Source organism: Desmodus rotundus, chromosome 12 (genome assembly GCF_022682495.2).
Source record: "Desmodus rotundus isolate HL8 chromosome 12, HLdesRot8A.1, whole genome shotgun sequence".
Taxonomy (NCBI): domain Eukaryota; kingdom Metazoa; phylum Chordata; class Mammalia; order Chiroptera; family Phyllostomidae; genus Desmodus; species Desmodus rotundus.
Window position 1 is genome coordinate 61,624,006 of NC_071398.1, and position 20,179 is coordinate 61,644,184.

Genomic DNA, 20,179 nt, shown 5'->3' on the forward strand with positions numbered 1-20,179 from the left:
GTATCACTTGTGAAATAATGCTGAATGTAATCCTGTGGTCCTACTGGTTTTCTTTCTTTTTGTTGTACTTTGCTTTCTGTAATGTGCTCGGCCGCGCAGAGTGTTGGCCATTAGTGTTTTCCTTTAGCAGTGCTGGGAAGGTGGCGGAGAGCTGTGTAGTCACCAGTGTCTGAAAGGGTTGCGAGCATACTGCTGAATCAGTGCAGCTCAAAGTTGGCACACCCAGGCACGGGGAGCTCTGGAATCTCCCACTACAGGTTGGATATTGTGTAAGCTCGCTGACGTTTCGCTGAGCCGTGGAGATTCCTTTTTTAGTGTGATACCTGTCAGATGCTCCCCAGGTCTGAACGCGGGAGTAATGCAGGCCGCATGCCATTAGCCTCAGTCGCTATGAGGACAGATGTTTTGCATCACTGACTTAAAGTCCACAAATTGTGTGTGGCTTCAGTGAAGATGTTCATAAAATAGCTCTGGTTATATTTGTATACCGTGGTTGGACTTTTCACATAAGAGTCTTCATGCCTACACGAAGAAAAATTTTTGTCAGGGCCTATGTCCCCCTCTCTGGATTCCCACAAAAGCATGTTATAACTTAGGAGTTCACAAGACGCCTGCCCGCCTCAACCCCCTTGGAGTTTCTTGTGGGCATGGATGGCATATTTCAGTCTTTCTGTTTCCTCAGGGTCTGGAACAACTAAGTGATCATTAAATACTAGATGAATCATATTGTTCATTGTTTCCACAAATGAGAACTAATTAACTACTTCGTGTTAGGTATGCTCTGAGCTCCTGGGTAAAGGACGTTAGACAGGCATGGCCCCTGCACTCACGCACCTTACAGAACAGGTGGGGAAAGACCAAGCCATCCCCAGTAAGAAACAACAACCAGAACAATTTAGAACATGTTTAGTGCTGCGAAAGGAGAGTTGAACTATAGCCAGGTTATAACAGAGGAGGGGCATTTGCTGATGACAAACAGAAAGATTATAGTAGCAATAGGACTGTGATCAGTAATAATTGGAAACGAAATTCCAGGTGATGGAAGTTTTTTGCTTTAAAACATTTGCTTTTACTATTGACGATTTATGAAAACATATCCTCAGTTAACAAATAGGCTGTGCTACAGATCACAGATTTTATAAGCTCGTTGATGGCTGCCATACATCAGAATAGAAGCTCCTTGCTGTAGTTCTCTACACCTCCGCGTTGTCCCGCTTTTCCATCCTCACTTTATTCCACTCTTCACCTGGCTGACCACTCTTCAGTCCTGCTGACCTCAAAGGCCCCTGGACAAGATAAGCTTTTTCTTGCCTCAGGTCCTGTTCCCTTTGCAGGGATGATGTCTCCTGCCCTTGGAATGGCTAGCTCCTTTTCCCCCTCTGAATTTGGTGTAAGTGCTGCCTCTTCCTGTACTTCAACCACCCTCACCTGTTTTCTGGCTCCATGCTTTGTTTTCCTCATAGCACCCATCATAATGTGTAACGTTATTTGCCGGTTTACCTTGAGTTATTTTCCCCTTGGACATAGGAGCTAGGACTGTGTCTCTCTAGTTTACTGCACTCACATATTGGCTGAATGCATTTGGAACTTGGAATCCATTTTCTCATGAAAACATGACTGGTGGCTAGGTTTCTAGGCTAGCCGGCAATAGTTTTACTTTATATATATTTTTTAAGTTCCTTATTGTGTGACAAGAAAATGACATTTTCCTCCTCATCCTCTTGGGCATAGGCCTGGCTTAGGTAAAAATCCTAAGTGGCTAAAAAAATTTTTTTTGTAATATCTGAACCTCTTTTCCATATTTCCAGGCCACTTCCTTGTGTCCGGTCTCTCCAGGTACTCCGATCACCCTCTTGTCATCTGCCGCGTGCCCCGCTCTCGTGAAATACGCATGCTTTTCCTGTGCTAAAATCCAGGAGCTCCTATTTTTTCCTGAGATGATTTTCAAGTCAACAGCCTGTGGATTTCGGGTGTAATGGGAGGAAAGGAAGAGTGGAGATGCACCGTGGCAGCTCTCCCCCTCTCCGTCTGTTTTGAAAGCAAAGTGTATCAGTGGCTCCATGTATCTGAACGTATATTTGCAATCTTGTTGCTAATAGTTTCACAGAGACAGTCTTGCCAAATTGAAATGTTCAAACACTTACTGGCTTTTTTTTTTTTTTTCATGTGTGAATTAGACAGTGGCTAGATCTAAAAAGGTTTGTCAAAATGTAGATTTTTTTCCAAAAGAGAAATAGAAGGTTAAAAAAAAAATCTAGGTCAGCAGGGAAAACACTCAGAAGGAAAGTATCAGTTTATCGTACAGTCTTGCCAAATGCTCAAACTTAAAACCATTAGGATCAGTTGCTGGTAGCTGTTAGTGCCAAAAGCAAGCTAGCACCGACAATATGTCACCTTAAAAATAAAAAATAAGGGAAGGGAGTACTGTTATGGTCATAAAATATTAATTAGGTTGGCTAAACTTTTTATTCCCTCTTTAAGTGGAATTCCATAAGAGCTGGTTTTAGCTTATCAGATATGAAATTGCACTATTCGGTTTGAATAGAGACTCTGGCTTTACTACAAAGCTGAGTATTGTGTTGGTTATCAGCCTGGCATTTGGTCTAAAGTGATCCTGGTTTATGACTGGTTGTTTGACATTACATAAATATTGCTTAAAGACAGTTTTAATCAATTGGTTTGTGGTGCATGTGGACTTAAACGTCCAAACCTATAGAGAATTTTGATGAGTTTCTTTGAGCCAAACTGACGACAGTTGCAGGAAGCAAAATCTCAGTGGCTTGAGAAAGTGTTCCGGAGAACGGCAGCTGTGCAGCTTATTTTATGCATCAGAATCAAAGGAGGGGGTGTAGGGAGGTGTTACATGAAATTCATTGGTGGTAGATTTGGGAGGCGGGAGAAAACAAAGCTGGGAAATCGCTGAGATTGGATAAAGAGTGAACAGAGACACATATTTACTTCTTTTAACGTTGGTGGGTGCAGGGTGGTTAACAATTAACATTTACAGCACTTGGAGATGGTGTTGGGGGAACAAGATAACAATGAGGGGTTCTGTGGTCTGCGCTCTGGTGTGAAAGGTGTGCCCTGAGGGGTCTGGGAAAGGAGACATTCCAAGAATATGTTACCTTAGATGCGGAAAGAGAGTAGGCAAGCTTACTTAAAGATTGACTTTGTCGAGGAAACTACAGGCCCGCCATTCGTTAGGGGTTTTTGTGTTCAGACCGTCCTGTGTGGTTACCTTTGGTCTCTGAGTCTGTCTGGCCACCGTGCAGCCCTCCCCTGAACTGGGCGGGTTCAGTGTGTGACCCCTTTTCACCCACACAATTACTGAGTGACATTGCTGGTGATTTGGGGTGCCGCTTTAGATCTTCCGTGGCATTGAAATTTTGGAATTTGTTAACTTATGGTGACAGAGGCAAGAAGTCCCAGGCACGTTTTGATACTAGACCCAGGGTCAAGACGTCCTAGACCCTGCGTGGCCTTGAGGACTCCCGTGCTGCGGCTCTCCGGAGAGCTCTGTGGCACTCAGGAGGCTTCGTATTGAACGCCAGAGGATCAGAGTGCACCTCTCTGGGTCTGACGCCACCTCCCTTTTAGTTCTATTAAGATTATTACTTTTTAAAAAAAATCCTCTTATGGCTTCTCTGCCTCCTGCTCACTAACCATGAGTTCCCCAGAAGGTTCTTCGTTTCCTTTTCTCTTCGTACTTAATCCCTTCAAGAACTTTTCTGTTTGTCTTTAACTAGACTTTAGCATCTAAGGTGATAACTTGAAATGTTCATCCCAGACCCAAATGCTGGTGCTTTGATTTTGTCGGAAACATCTGTACTTAAACATTGCATGTATATATTCCCTATCCCCTTGGCGAGATCCTCTCTCCTCACCACCCCGCCACCAAAAGCCAAAACAAACAACTGTTTTTTCTTCCCAACCCCTCCTTTTTACAGTAGTACCACTAGTCTCTGTTGGTTACTTGTCTCCTCTATGCCTTCACCCTCCTATCTTTATTTTAGGAAAAAGTTACTTAAAGATTTTTTTTTTACTTATTTTTAGAGAGAGGAGTAGGGAGGGGGAGAGGGGAGAGAAACAACAATGCATGGTTGCCTGTCATGCACCCCCTACTGGGGACCTGGCCTACAACCCAGGCATGTGTTCTGACTGGGAATCGAACTGGCGACCCTTTGATTTGCAGGCCAGCACTCAACCACTGAGCCACACCAGCCAGGGCAAAATTACTTAAAGATTTGACTTTCTTGACTTTTGTATTTCCATTTTACCACCCTACCCTAGGCCCTCACCACTTCAAAACTGTAAGGTCTGCATACTAATTTTTAAATGTTCTCACTGCTTTCTCTATTCTGATGACTATATCTACCCTATTAATCTTGAAAATATACTTGTCATTATTTTCTTACATTGCTTAATAACATAATCATGTTACTCTAATCTCGTCTTGAGTCTTGTGCACTTCAGGGGGTAAACTCAAAGTCCTTTGTGAACAGTCACCACTTAATGCACTTAGACTTCTGTCTCATTTCTCTGGCTCCTCAGGTCACTGCTAATACACACATCCCGTCCTCTGAAAGTTCATTGTTGTCCGTGCTGTTTACCCCCACCCGGAATGCTGTATACAGAATATTCCTTTCCACTCCCAAGAAGTTGTATCTTTCCATCTGGCTTAAACAGAAAGCCTGTGTTTATCTGAACCTCACTTACTACCTGTACGAGCTTCTACAAGTTAATTAGCTTGTCTGGGCCTTAGTTTCATTTTCTGTAAAATTAGGGATCTTTAATAGTCCTTATTTTCTAGGGCTGTTGTGAGGATTAAATGAATTAATGTAGAAAATATGCTTAAAGTTTTTAGTACACAGTTAGCGCTCAATAAATGTTAACTGTCAGTATTAAATTAAAATCTAGTGTAAGACCCATGGTATTCAAGTCGTTCCTCTGACGTTAATACTAATTTACCAGCTCTTCCAGTACGCCTTCGGACCTCAGTTCTCCTGTATGTGAAGTGATCAGATCTTTTCTAAGAGTTGCTCCATTATACGACTCAGCAGTGGGAGGAAAAAGGAGCGTGCGCTTTGAAGTCAGGCAAACTGTAAGGTCACGGGAAGCACATCACTATTAAAATCCCTTAGTATTTTTCACTTAAAGGTGAGGCCATATGACTTCACTTGGCTCACACCATCAGTAAGAACTAGAACTAAAAATAGGCCCCTGGTTTTCTGATTCCTGTTCGATATGTATTACTCTATTACCAGTTTAACTTTTTAAAAAAATTTACTGGCATTGTTGTAAGTAATGGCTGACTGGCTTTTTTCCCCCCCCAGGTAAATAGCCACAAAAAGCTATAAAACAAGATAAAGTATCCTCTCCAAATACAAGAAAGCCAAAGTCCATGAGTGGCCATCGGTCAACAAGGAAGCGATGTGGAGACTCTCACCTCGAGTCCCCCGTGGGCTTCGGGCACATGAGTACTCCCGGGTGTATCTTGAACAAATTGTTCCAGCTACCGACACCGCCGTTGTCGCGACACCAGCTGAAGCGGCTAGAAGAGCACAGATACCAGAGTGCTGGGCGGTCCCTGCTTGAGCCCTTGATGCAGCGGTACTGGGAATGGCTAGTGGGCAGGGTTCCCTCCTGGATCGCCCCAAACCTCATCACCATCATTGGATTGTCCATAAACATCTGCACCACTGTTTTGTTGGTCTTCTACTGCCCTACAGCCACAGAGCAGGTAAGGGGAACCTCTTGACAAGCAAGAACAGGTCTTCAACGCCAGACGCACTGTGATTGGGATTTCTAGGTCATGGTAGCGAAAGATAAGAGAATCTGACAACTGTTTGTCAGCTGGTTGAAATATCGTAGCACACATCCTGGTAATAAAGCTCGCGACTACAACCTACTTCGTACACTTCGCTTAAGTAAAGGGCGGACCCAGATTCTGGAAAGTATATTAATGTTAGCAGGGATTAACGTATAGAATGTTCCTTTTAAAGTTAGTAAATGTCAGTTCTTTACGAAAGAGTTTTATTTCATTTTTCTTTGAATGGCTGAATTAAGTTTTTGCAAAGGTTAAAATAATCAGAGAATAAAATTTGGTAGTGAGGTGCCTGGCTGTAAGTTAGTCTTATCAAAAGTGCTGTCCTCTCCATTCTGAAACCGGGAAAGTCGGCGTTCATGTCCCCTGTCACTACCAGAACCAAGAAGTAGAGACAAGGTTTGAATCTTTATGGGCGCTTTACTCAGATGCTAGTGAGCTGAGAAGACAGTGGGTTATGTACCCTCAAAAACCGTCTTAATATCTCACCTCAAGCCAGCCTTTTTACAGGGAGAAGAACAGGGTAGGTAAGGGGTCTGGGGGAAAGGTTAATCAGATAAGAGCGGCAGTCCAGTGATTTTCCTAGTATTTCTCTTATCTGCTGATCAACAATTCTTCATCCGCATCGCTGACCTTCCCTCCCTGGAACACCATGGCTCAGACACCATCTCAGTCCATGGCTTGCAGGCCCCTGGGCCACAGAGGTTGAATTGCTTGTTGACCTGGAGTCGCGTAGGGTATACATTCCAGTTCTCAGAATAACAGCTTTCTGCATGCATTAAATCACGGAGGCCTATCAACTATAACTACAGCCAAAACATTTAACTCTTGATCTCCTATGAGTTCCAGGGAGGTTGGTGAATATCCCTTTTCTCTTCCTGTAAACATGTGGCTGATAGACCTCGGGTATATCTCTGTTACTATAACAAGGGTAAGGGGATCAGGAGAAGTCAGTGCAATGTATTTCCTGCCGTGGCCACCAATAAAAAGGAAGCAGGGAGTCGAATTGCTCACAAAGACTCTCTCCCTGTACCTTCTCAAACGCAGCTCTCTGCTGCTGTTTCCTCTTTTACTGTCTGAACTCATTACTTAAAACCAAAACTGAAACTAGAACCCTTTGTCAGAATGGGTAAGTTGATGTGTTTTCTTTGGTTTTAAAATTACCTTGTCAAAAAGAGAACTGAAGTAGATGAAAGAATGAAACATTTGTTGTTCCCATAATTAATCAAAATGACCCATCACAAGTAATCCAAAAAGGTAGAAGGTAATCCTCAACTAAAGGTGTCAGAAGTGCCTCTGAGCCATGTGTCTTAATGGCCACGACATTCCTTGTCTTGTTTGAAGCTTGAAGTAACAATTTTTTTAAGTAGTCTTTTCATACGATTTGTCCTTTGAGATAAAATTATCATCCATCCCTTTCTGTTTTCATCATTCATAGTTGATTTTTTTTTTATTCCCGATGGTCTCTTCCCCCTCGTCCTTGAATAACTTCATTTTCATTCCTCTTTTACTGCAGACCCAGTCCATACAGATTGTGTGAACATATTCCGTTTTTTCCTCATTTTCTTAACTGTCTTACTTCACATCAGTCAGGACACTTTCAAAACAAAAGCCAGTATGATTGTTTACATATGGTTGGGAACATTTCCTGGGACAGAATGGGTAGGGGACCTGGGTGTGATGGGCTTGGTGGGGGCAGGGCAGCAGCCTGTTCAGGAGCCAGCATGCCTGGGGCACAGGGGAAGGCCGGAAGGCCGTCTGGGGATTCTCCAGAAGCTGTCTCTGTTCTGGTCCAGAGCCTTCTGGGCTAGCTGGCAGGTCCTGAAGCGGTTAGGCTGCGGTCATGCCATGGGCTAGTCTCCTCCACAAATGTGTCCTTGGATTCTTTATCATCTGTCCTTTGAGTGGCTTCCTTGAGAACCTAACAGCTACTTCTAGAGGAATTTGGACTGGATTTCCCACGTCCTTAGACATACAGGAGAACAACAAGGGAGCCGGTTGATTCCAGTAAGAGTCTTCCAATAGTCCTGAGCGAGTTCCAGGATGGCGATCAGGGAGTGAGAGCCGGTTAAGAGGTAGCTCAGCCCCTAACTGAACACCCAGAATGTGCCACGCACCATGTTCCTGAAAATACTTTTCCTCAGCCTCTGTTATTAAGTGCTTTGGAACTATTGGAGTAACCCTAGAATAATCAAATCTTTGGGGAAATTTCCAGAATAGGAACTGCTCTAATCACAGAAAACTTTTCAGATTGCTGCTGGGAGGAGCCAGAGTAGACTGTGACTGAGCCCCAGCTCGGAGCTATGCGAGGGAAGGTCATGGCCCACAGAGACCCCCGGGTGCCTTCACAGCTGCGCGGTAGCGCGCCTGTCCGGCTTCGAGCAGAACACATTCAAATAGGTCATGGCTGTTTTCCACGATAGGCTCTTATTATCTCTGCGATCTTTAGGGAGTCACAGTTTGTTTATCCTTTTAAATCTTATTTTGGAGTATTATGAGGATTAAATAAGATCATGCATTCAGATCATGCCTAGTACCTAATGCCCAGTAAATGGTAGATGGTTATTCACTGGTCAAAAAGATTGAGTATATAACCTATTCTTCCACAACCCCTCCCATTCCTGATTTTTTTCTAATAATACATTGTATATGGACTCACAAGTTCATCTAAGTCCTCATTGAATTTCTTATTTGTTTTTCAGCGTTATGTAGTCAAGGATTCCAGGGAAATTCTTACTCATAATAGCTCTAAGTTTTTTCAGCCTCTCAGTTGGGTGAGCATCAAATTTAATGTCTACAGTATTATGAACTTTCCATGTGTTTTTTAAATTACTGGTGTTTTAAACTACATCAGAATCTCAGATATCAATTTATCTAGTAGAAAAGAATGTCATGACTGACTACCCGCCCCCGGGCCCTCTGCCGCAAAGATGTTCCAGCCCATCTGCGGTCGGGCCGAGCAGCATCCACGTTCCACCCCCTCTTTATATTTATTGGAGCCAGGGGTACTGGGGCAGCGCTGTATGCCCTGCACCTGGCATCGTTCCATCCGGATGTCTGTTGGGACAGAAAGCATAACCCAGAACCCTGGAACAAACTGGGTCCCCATGGTCAGTACCAGTCCTGCTCGGTGAATGTAGGTCATAGCGAAGTGGGGACCGAAGATCTTCCAGGGCCGTCCACACAATTTCTCACTTAACCGGGAAGTATTTCCCTTCCAAAGTTACGGAATCGTGTTGTTGCATTGTGTTGGGGTTTATGCTGATTAATAAATATTTGAAACTTGGAAAAGAAAAAAAGAAAAGAATGTCATTGTTAAAGTGGATTCAGCTGAGTTTGCCTTTTTTATTAGGGGGAAATAAACCAAACTTTCCCATAGATAAGAAAGGAAAATAAGTCCTTGTTTTTCAAACTCTTACGGCAGAAATGTAGATTTCTCCCTCTTTGAGAATACCAAAATATTCTCATGATCTGTTTCTGTTACTAAGCATGTACACCTCATCAGCTGGTAGCTTAGGTTTTAGTGTCCTTAAGTTAATTTAGAATTTATCAAGCAGCTTGATTTATGTTACATATGCTTGAGTTGTCCTTGCCACGTAAGAGAGAGAAAGGAAATTGGTATTATCTATTTTATACACAGGAAAACCTGTACCGAGTTATATACAGTTACCAATAAGAGCTCTTTCAGGTTTAAATATAACTTTTGGAATATGATAATAGTGTTTTCTGTTAATACTCATTTGTTTTTGTTTGTTTTTATCTTGCTACATTTAATGCTTTTCATTTAACTCACTGAAAAATTCGTTAAAGTATTTTAAAATGTAGAAAAATGGAAGGATAATTAAAATTCCACGTTGCCCATGATCTCATTGCCCAGTTGACTTGTATGGAGATTAAAAAGAAAAGGGGAAAAATTACATAGAAAAATTCAAACAAAAGTATAAAACAAAAGTAAAATATTCCCTTTGTCACCTGACTTGCCTCTCTCCCCCTACCTCCAATTCCTCCTCATGCATACATTTAACAATCTGTTGTATTCACCCAGAAAAAAAATCACTCTCGTACCAGCATATGTATATATTTGAGTGTAGATAATATGCACTACAGTTCTGTTTCAAAATCTTAGTTAAACCTTAAGTTTCTCAAAATTTCTCACCTGAGTTGACTCACATAAAACCATCTCTGAAGATTTTGCAAGTTAGTGGATAAGTTTATTTGCTCATGCCCCCTCTCGCCACCCACCTGTCAGTGTGAGCATGGTTTCCTGATTGCTGCCTGAGTTCCTTCATTCGTCTGCTGTACCTCCAGGCTCCTAGCCCAGCGGAGGCCATCCCGACTCCTGAACGAGAAGGCCGCCTTCTTAAAAGGCCTCTGAGAGCTGTGACAAACTGGCAACAAGGAAGAAGTAGATAAATGTTAGTTCAGTGTTCTGCGGATTCACAGGAACAAAGAGAAACTCAAAGACAAGACAAGAAGGCTTTGTTCTCTCTCTCTCTCTCTGTCTCTGTCTGTCTGTGTCTCTCAGGTACCGTATTGTTTGGAATATAAGACGTACTCCCCCCCAAATTTAGGAGGAAAAAGGGGGTGCATCTTATAGTCCAAATGTAGCTTACCTGGCTCACGGGGGTTGGGGGGTGGCAGTGGAGCAGGGTCTCAGGAGGCAGGAGCAGGAACACATTTTTTGCTTCAAAATTTTTTTTTCCTATTTTCCTTTGAAACCTAGGTGCATCTTATGGTCCGGTGTGTCATGTAGCCAAAAGATACGGTAATTACTGTCTTGCTGCTTTTTAGGGTAATGTGTATATAGTGAAAGTTGCCTCTGTTCCAAAGTAACTCTGCCACATTAGAATCCTAAGTTCAGACCCCAGGAGCCCCTAGCTTTGCAGACCCTAGAGCAGTACACGTCAGTAGGCATGCCTGTGACGATGGGCGTGTTCTGTGTCTGTGCACTGCAGCACGGTAGCCACCCCCATGGGCTGCTCTTGAGTCCTTAAAATGAGTGTGCTGCACCTGAGGAATTAAATTTTTAGTTTTAATTTTAATGAATCGAAACTAAAACAGCCACACTGCACTGCTGTAGAATGACTGGATTCCTTTAGGGGCAAGAGCAGCAGCCCCAAGTCCAGAGGATGGGGATCTTAGTCGCGCAGGATTGGTCCCTCGGTCCAGTGCGCTTGAGCCTGCCCGGCGGTGACATAACCGCAGTTCCTGCTTTCCAGTTTGGAACTCGGTCCTGGGGAAGGTGTGTGCCAGAGTCCATTTAGCAGCCCCAGGGCCATAAAGTTTGAGGCTCCAAGAACATGTTAAAGAAAAGATCCTTCCTTCCTGGCCTTTAATAACGGAGAAGTATAAATGGATCTCTGTCAGAGAAAAACAAACCTTTGCAGTGCAGAATGTACTGACGATTATTTGCAGCTCTGGGCATTTAATACTCACAGTGTAATTTGATAACCAATACCTGACAAAAAATATTGTGTTTATAAAGAATGTCTTATGGCATGGGTGTAGGAAATAGTGAAAAGTGATGCAAAACGTTATTCTATATTGTTAAAGAGAACAATCCAAATAGAAGCTCTCCTGTTTGAACACACAACATTTAAAATCAGTATTGGTGGTTCATTTTCTGTCTGGGGAAAAAAAAGAATACTTTAAAAAATGTGACCATAACTACTTGGAAAATCACGTTGTAAGCACTCTGTGTACTAGATCGTTACTTCTCCCGTGGTCTGTGGAACGTTGAAGACGTGTGGGTAAAATTAGTCACATGCTCAGGTTGGGAAGTGGGAGCGTGTCAAGTCTCCCTTCTGGGGATTCACAACACACGCTGGTAGTGTTGAGGGCTGGGCGAAGTCCCGCAGTAGAGAAATCATGTAACCTAGTGTTTCCCACATGAGTTTGGTTTAGCATGGAAGTCTTTTTTCATGTAATGCCTGTAAATGTCTTGAAAGATGCAGTTTGGGAGAAACAGTGCTACATTATTCATTCATTGACTCTAGAATCTAAGTGTTGAAGGAACCTCATAGAAATCACCTAGTCTAATCTGTCGTGGGGTTTCTGTGATGTCCCTGTGAGGTGGTTTTCCAGCTTCTGCTTCAACAGACCTGTAAGCAAGGAATTTCATTCTTTTTCAATTCAGATCACTTCAGAACATTTTTTTCATTCTGTGGCACTGGGATCTTCCCAGCAGTGCTTCCAGACAGCAGCGCGTCTCTGGAGGATGAAGATAAAACATACGAGCCAAACGTAGCAGTCAATGTGCTTAATGGTCTTGTGTTCTTGTTTTCTTTCGCAGGCCCCTCTGTGGGCATATATCGCCTGTGCGTGCGGCCTTTTCATTTACCAGTCTCTGGACGCCATCGATGGGAAGCAGGCAAGAAGAACCAACAGCAGCTCTCCCTTGGGAGAGCTTTTCGATCACGGTTGTGATTCCCTGTCCACAGGTAGTATTGATTTGTTTTTAAATGTTAGTGATTAAAAGTGACAGAAGGAATGTGATAAACAAGAGGTTTATGGTGTGTAATAGTTATCAAAATGAGTGATTTTGTACAAGTTTTAGTATTTTCAAAAACTGTAAATCTGGTTGATGTTTGTTCATTAGCTCTATTGGGAAATTTTAATTTCTACTTAAAAGTTATTTTTAACCATAAATATTACCATTTCGGCACCTATTATTTTTAAAAAGCTTAGAGCATAGTTGTCACCATCAAAACCCTCAAAGATGCTAGTACTATAGATGCTAGTACTATAGTGGGAGACTGGGGAGATCCCAGTGTTTGTGTTTGAGTGAATATGGTGTAGACATTGAAAATTACGTCATCGACTTGGAGTACAACTGTGCGATAATGGGCTTGGGTAGAAGACTAGAAAAATTCACTCACACGCCAGCAGTAGAAGCGTTACCACAGTTGATGGAGGTCATATGTCTCTACTGGTACTGTTTTTCAGGTCACATTTCAGTGCTTTTTCACAGGGAAAAGAGACTCAGAAATGAAACAACAGTTTCTAACTAGTCTCGCCGTCAGGACCCCCCACCTCCCTTTACCTCCACACACACACTTATTTTTATTTAGTTCTTCAGTTGCTTTCTCGTCATTTGGCATAGCAGTTAAATTGAAAGAAACAAACAAAACCCCAGATGGTTTTACCTGGTGGGCCCAGACCTGCAGGTGCAGGTATGTGGCTCCCTTTCGGTATACCCTGAGAGCAGCTTGCTCGGTGGAGGAGGAGCAGCTAAACTCTTAAGAAAGCTTTTAAGGCTCAAGAAAAACTCATCATTTCCATTGGGCATCTCATAAGGCTATTATAATTTAATTAGGTAACAGCAGAATGATAGGTATCCTATTTTTTATTTTAAGTGATAGTCATTTTTGCACTGTAGTCTGAGTTCCAAACTTTTATAGGAAGTCCATAATATCTCCTAAATAAGAAAAGCCAGCTACCGCCCTGGTCAGTGTGTCTCGGTTGGGGTGCCATCCCGCAACTGAAAGGTTGCAGGTTTGGTTCCCAGTTGGAGCGCATACCTAGTTTGCAGGTTCAGTCCCTGATCGGGGCACATGTGATCCCCAGTCCTCGTGCCTAGGGGAGGCAGCCAAACGACGCTTCTCTCTCATATCTGTGTTTCTCTCCCCCTCTCTCTAAAAAGCAGTGAAACAAACAAACAAAAAATGTCCTTAGGTGAGGATAAAAAAAAAGAAAAGGACAGCTATCGATCTGAAGCAAGTAGGTCCCTTGGTGAATTATCTAGGCCTTTTTTTTCTCTTTGATTCACTGCCATGTCATTTTTACTGCCCGTAAATATACTATCACTAAATGTAACATTACTGAAATTTTTATAGACATAAAAAAATACACTATTACTAGGTTGGGGGAATACTCCCAAAAAATGCTAAAGTATTTTAGTTGCTTTCAGAAACGTAGGTTTCACTAAAAGGTGCAGTGAGAGGAGAGATTGAAATTATGGGGTAAAATATAACATAGAAGATTGTATTCTTCTTTCCTGTTACCATTGATAACTGAGAGAAGATGGTACCTTTACAGCGCGCCGCCTTTTTGCCTCCTGTAAAATCATCTCAGCTCAGTGTTTTTTATTCAGATTGTTCAGTTTTCGTTGTGATCTTTCTTTTGCAGTTTTTGTGGTTCTGGGGACTTGCATTGCAGTCCAACTGGGGACAAACCCTGACTGGATGTTTTTCTGTTGTTTTGCCGGGACGTTCATGTTCTACTGTGCACACTGGCAAACGTACGTTTCGGGAACACTGCGATTCGGGATGTAAGTAACACTTACTGGTGATTTTATTTCCTCTTTCAAATGTGGAGAGTGTTCCTTGTAGGCATTTGAGTATGAGGAATTGATCAAATCACAAAAGCAGTAAATGAAAGGAGTTGAAAACCCTGGTTAGTGTAGCTGTTACCGAGTGGTCTCCGTTATGTGTCCTTTTGTTCCGAGTTTAGAAGGAAATATGAAAACCTCCGAATCAATATTTTTTTTAATTTTTTTAAAATTTATTTTTAGAGAGAAGGGAAGGGAGAGAAATGTCATGTGTGGCTGCCTCTTGTGTGCCCCCCACTAGGGACCTGACCCTCAACCCAGGCATGTGCCCTGACTGGGAATTGAACTGGTGACCCTTTGTTTTGCAGGCTGGCACTCAACCCACTGAGCCACACCAGCCACGGCCCGATCCATATTTTTAAAGTAATGAGAAAAGCAGTAGCCCCTCCTCACTCTTAATCTACTTGTCTTTCCATCAGACAAATCCACTTTTCTTTTTTCTACTGTTACCTGAACTCTGTGTTTTATTTTGACATATGAAAATTTATTTTCAGGAAAGAAAAGTCTGCTTATGAGAGCAAAGAGCAACTTTCATCTCTGTCGTAGCTTAATTAGGTTTTATTCTTTTCACAGTATTTTATTTATGAATCTGTAGCAATCTAAGCTCTTGATAATTCGGTTGGCCTGAGAGTAAACCAGCCTCGGCACGAGCTGAGGATGCAACTCGCTGGCTGGTGTGTCAGTGCCACACACCCTGTTTACACTGCTCAGGGCCTGTTTTTTTCTTGGAATAGGACTAAAAGAGAAAAAAAGACCCAGAATACATCATGAAATGTCAAAATAAAAATAGGATGGCAAACGATAGAACATCTTAACCTAGTCTCCAATAAATATGAGTCTTTAATGGAGCTTTAAATTTTAGATTCCTAATAAATTTAGTTCTTGAGGCTGTGAAAAATCTAGAGTACATAGGAATTCAGGTGTTCCCTACAGGTGTCGTTGAGGTGATTTTTGCTAAAGTTATTTAAATATAATTTAAGATGTTCTTAACTTATAGCAACTGAATAATTATTAATATTTTGGATGCTAACTAAGAGACGTGTCTCAAAATAATTTCAAAATAAAGGGGTTTGGAGAACATGTTCAAGGCCCCTCTTAAGATACTTTCCTTAAAAAAAAAAAAAAATGCTTTCATCAGCAGTTTAAAAATGATCAGTGCTCAAAAAATATTGAGGATTTCTGATAATTTTTTAAAAACAGTAATTGAAAATATTATGTACCAGTGTTTTTTTCTCAATATTATTTTCATAGCTTTTACTTTATCTTAATGTTTTCATAGTTTTTCTCTGCATTAGGGAAAATTACAAAATTAATAAAGTTCTAAGATCACTTGATTTGCCCTAATTAAATTTTATTTTTTTGTGATGTTACTATTTTCGAAGATAGCAGTAGTTTTAATATCTGGGTTTCACGTAATTTATGTGTCATTGGTATTATTTCAGAGTTAACTTTCAGGCCCTTATTTTGAAAGCTTATTTATCTAGCCCTAATTTATTCTCTTTCCCTTTCAAGTAAAGCAGCACCAACCATATGGTGTGGGAACTGAAGGAAGGAAAGCGAAAACCGTGGAAGCAGAGGAGGAGTTAATAGATGGCGTTTGTAGGAGTGATTTGCTATCACAGCTTTCTATTTGCCAGCCTTACAGTCTCCCTGCCATTCTGGTAGTGTGTTCCTCTGGTGAAATATGTGCTGGAGAACTGCAGGCAGCCCCATACTGCTCAGTCACCAGGTGCCTGAATGTAGGGGGTAGCAGGAGACAGGCTGGAGAAGGAAGATCCAGGAAATCGAGGGCCTTCCCTGTCCTCCAGGAGATGTGGGCTCTGATCCTCAGTCTGTGGGGAACCTTTGCGGGACCTACTGCAGGGACAAAACCAAAGCACCTTAGGAAGCTCAGGCTGACAGCACCTTGGAGAGTGGGTTGGAGGGGGCTGTGACAGAAGAAGTAGGGGACCCCTTAGGAGGCATCTGCATAATTACTGTGAGGAGTGAAGTCTGAACTGGCACAGTGGCAGAGCTGTTGCGGGTGGGAGGAGGCTGGAGGAGGGTTAAGAGATAGGAAACGTAGGGCATAGTTCTGTTTGGATGCGGAGAGTGAATGAGAGAGTGGATACTAGAACGGCCCACCGTGCACCCTCTCAGGTGGCTGGGTGGAAGGCGGAGAAGGGGGCACCACAGGAAAGGGAGCCAACCTGAAGGGAGAGTTCTATCTAGAACTCGCATGTGAGGGGTTTTAGGTGCACAGTTAGCGTGAGAATAGCAGAAAACAGAGAGAGCTAGCCTAGAAAGGAGCCCATGAAATTATTGAACAGCTGGAGTAGGCAGAGACATGTCTGAAATGAAAAGCCAGGAGAGGGATGAATTTTGGAAGAGAACAATGCCAAATGCTGCCAAGACTCAAAATGAGCACAGAAAATTGTACATTGAATTTGGCAGTATGAGGCCATGTGGAGTGGTTTCCCTGTAGCGGTGGTGGGTAGGAGCAGGCTGTAGGGACCAAGGAGCACATGGTCAGTGCAGGTTATTCATAAAATGGGTGGCTGCGACGGGAAGCAGCAAGGCACTGGTTAGAGGAGAGGACGCAGGCTCAGAGGAAGAAGGAGGGTGTTGTCTTGTTAATGGGAAGGGTTCCAGTGCACACAGGAAATTGACTGGAGAGGAGTTTAAAGACAGGATGGACTGGGTGGGAGGACCCTCTTCCTCCAGACCACAATCCCACCTTAATGGTGTGAAAAAATGCAGAGGAATTGAGGCGCATTTGAATTTAACATCTCAATTTAAATAATGTTAGAGCGGATTGGTTTTGATTTGGGAAAATTGTATGCAATTTTCTGAAATCTTGCATTTACGTGAAAGCAGCACTGAATCCATTTTTAATTAAAAATAAACTACAACATTCATAGAAATTTGCTGCAGATGCTTTATTTTTCAGGAGATGTTTATCCAAATGCCAAAGTAATGGAGGCATGTGAGGTAATATAGATATTTTTAAAGAAGTCCCCAAACTTCCAGTTTGGGTTTTACATGTTTTTCAAGAGCAGATAGAATAAACACATGTATAATGAAGTAAAATGGTATGCATGGAGGAGAGAGCCCTACTTTTATTTTGTATAATTAGGAAAGAACAAGGTCAACTCTCAAATGTAATTTGAGTAAAGAAATTTTTAAAAATCACTACTTACTCAGAGGAAAGTGGAAACAACCTTTGGAATTTTATTTTAAAATATTTTTATTTTAATTATTTTATTTTGATGTCTACATACATGAGTGAAAAAATCACAAGCATTTCTTTTTCATGTATAATAAATTTGGGCTGCTACACAGTTAATAACATTATAAAATAGTATGTTTGCCAAATAAGAAACTTTTACTAGTTTTTCTTAGTCTCCTAACGTCACTAGTTTTAGTTCCTTTTAAATGTGTTTTTAGTATCCTGAACAAAAATAGGCACAATAATTTAATCCACAGCTAAATAATTTCCGTTCAGTCAGGAATGGTGAGAAAGCCAATGTTATTTGGATACGTCCCCCATGAAATTAGGAGCTGTATCTTCTAGCACTTTGCTCTGATCACAGGTAAGAGCTGCCTCGTGCAGAGAATGGAGCGATGGTCACATCCAGACAGACCTGTCCTGACAGTGTGTCTGGAGCGACCAAGGAGAGGTCTCGTGGAGCCGAGGACTGCTCCTGGGACCCTCCAGACGGCTTAGCCCTTTAGGGTGTGGAAGCCGGGGGAAGGAAAAGGGCTTAGAGGCTAGAACTTCGTAGGATTGAGTCAGTGGAAGAAGATAAGAATTAAGACTTGAAGCTCATTTGTAAACACTTGTAAAATATTCTTTAACGTGTTTATGGATTATATTAAATGCAGGAGTTCACATTTCCTCTCTTAACATCCCAGCCCTCCGTACCTAGGTATTTTTATATATAGAACGTGTCAATGCGTAGAATCGTTTTAATAAACACTTAGAAACCCTAAAGTTGAGGGTTGCCAATCTTTAATAAACTATTTTTACACAAAATATGGGCCTTAAAATATCTTTCATGCTATGAAAGGTGGAATTCTTTCTTATTATCATTCAGAGAAAAAAAAACCTCTTAAGTTATCTTTTCAGGCAGGAAGAAAGCAAGAAATTGTAGTAAGTTGAACTCAGCCGCGTATGTCTTGCCTCGATATTGTCTCCAAGTTCTCTCTCCTATATCGCCTTGAGCAAGGCCCCTAACTCGCGTGGCCTCATTTTCTAGTGCATGAAGAAAGGATTTTGGATACGGTGGTATCTAAGGTTCCTTCTGTGAGGCCATTAAATTCACAGATGTTACTTCTAGCGTTCTTATTATTTATAATTATGACAGGCGGAGACTGTTCACCTTCACTGTATTACATTTTTCAATTCATGCTTCTGAGGTTTCACATTTATATCAGTGAAGAAGCCTGCCACCATTTATTTCTATGTCAGGAAGTAACTCCAGACTTTTTTTTCTGTAATTAAATGAGAAAAGTTAATAGGCTGCTGCGTATTCATTCTACTGGCAGTCTTAACAAATGCCTTTTTTTTTTTTTTAAGATTTTCTTTCTTTCTTTCTAGAGAGAGGGGTAGGGAGGGAGAGAAACATCTCTGTGTGGTTGCCTCTCACATGGCCCCTACTGAGGGCCTGGCCTGCAGCCCAGGCATGTGCCCTGACGGGGAATAGAACCTAGTGACCCTTCGGTTCATAGCCAGCGCTCAATCCACTAAGCTATACCAGCCAGGGCAGTTTACCCTCTTATCCCAGTAACCTCTGAAGAGTAAATACTCGAAAACCTTAGTCAGTGAATCTGTTGTCTGTTAATGTATGGTCCACTTCCTGTGGATTAAGAATTAGGAAACTTCCTGTTGAATGACTATAGGATCTGCATATCTGTAAATGTTTAATCACATGGGTTTATTTATTTATTCTTAGAGGGAAAAGGAGGGAGAGAGAGAGAGAGGGAGAGGAACATCAATCGGGTTGCCTCTCAAACTTACCGGGACCAGGGACCAGGCATGCGGCCCAGGCATGTGCCCTGACCAGCCGGCAACCTTTGCTTTGTGGGAAGGACACCCAGCCCACTGAGCTGTACCGGTCAGGGCTCTCACATGGATTATTAAACACCAGAGATTTTCTTTTAGTTTCTATTTTCCCCCTGTGTAATTTTTCTCAGAAATGATGCATTCATTTGGACTCTGCTTATCTTACCAAAATATTATAGATACCATCCTAAAACAACTTTGTGTTAATGTAAAACCTAGAGGTCCCTTTGGACTCCGAGGCCATCGGGTGGAATTGTGGGCCTCTCCGTCTCGTTAGCATTCCTGGGCGCTTAGTTTTGATTATGTCAGTTTTATTTGAAGCCTGTGCGAAACCACTGGGTTTTTTTCTGTCACCACCTGTGTCCCAAAACTTTTTCAGTGATCGAACTGGGTGTTTTACTTCTTTTTATCACAAATAAACGTTTCCAATATAGGAGAGAGTTATAATGCTGGTGTGGAATTAAGGGGAGAGAAAGAAGAGAAAGGGTAAGATTTTGGACAACAGATTATCAGGAAACAGGACAAGAGAATGGCCACTTTGAGTTTTGCTCTAACCATTTCCCAAAAAGTCACATTTTCCCACTTGCCCTTCCACACATGTGTGCCGATTTTGCTGAGATGGCAGGGGTGTGGGTGTGTTGCACTGGGGGGGCAGTAGAGGGTGCAAGATAGCAGTGGTTTTTTCAAACAACCAGACGTCTCTGCCTGGTAGCTTCGGGCAGCATTTGTCCGCAAGACAGTCCGGGCGGGCGGGCTTGGTGCTGTAGGAGCTTATGGTGCAGAGTGGCTATTTGGTAAGTAGCACCCACCATTCCTGGGTAACCAGAGGTTGGCTATGCATTTTTAGTTCTAGTTTTTGCAGCCGCTGATTTACAGGTCATTTATTCATTGTGCTAGACCGTTTGAATTTTCAAGCTTTTGTACTATTTTGCTTTGGGTTAGAAATATACATGTATACATAGGATAGTGGTAGTGTTGTATA

The 20,179-nt window shown here is 42.2% G+C and overlaps 1 protein-coding gene across 2 annotated transcripts in view; it reads left to right on the forward strand.

The window, feature by feature from the left end:
• The window catches only part of CEPT1 (choline/ethanolamine phosphotransferase 1), a 35,857-nt gene that overhangs the window by 1,768 nt on the left and 13,910 nt on the right, over positions 1–20,179 (forward strand). For both annotated transcript variants that reach the window (XM_024570114.4, XM_024570115.4), the window contains exons 2-4: positions 5,334–5,740; positions 12,117–12,264; positions 13,952–14,093. In XM_024570114.4, the coding sequence (XP_024425882.1) occupies positions 5,402–5,740; positions 12,117–12,264; positions 13,952–14,093 (629 nt within the window). In that variant the 5' untranslated portion in view covers positions 5,334–5,401. The remainder of the gene's footprint in view (positions 1–5,333; positions 5,741–12,116; positions 12,265–13,951; positions 14,094–20,179) is intronic.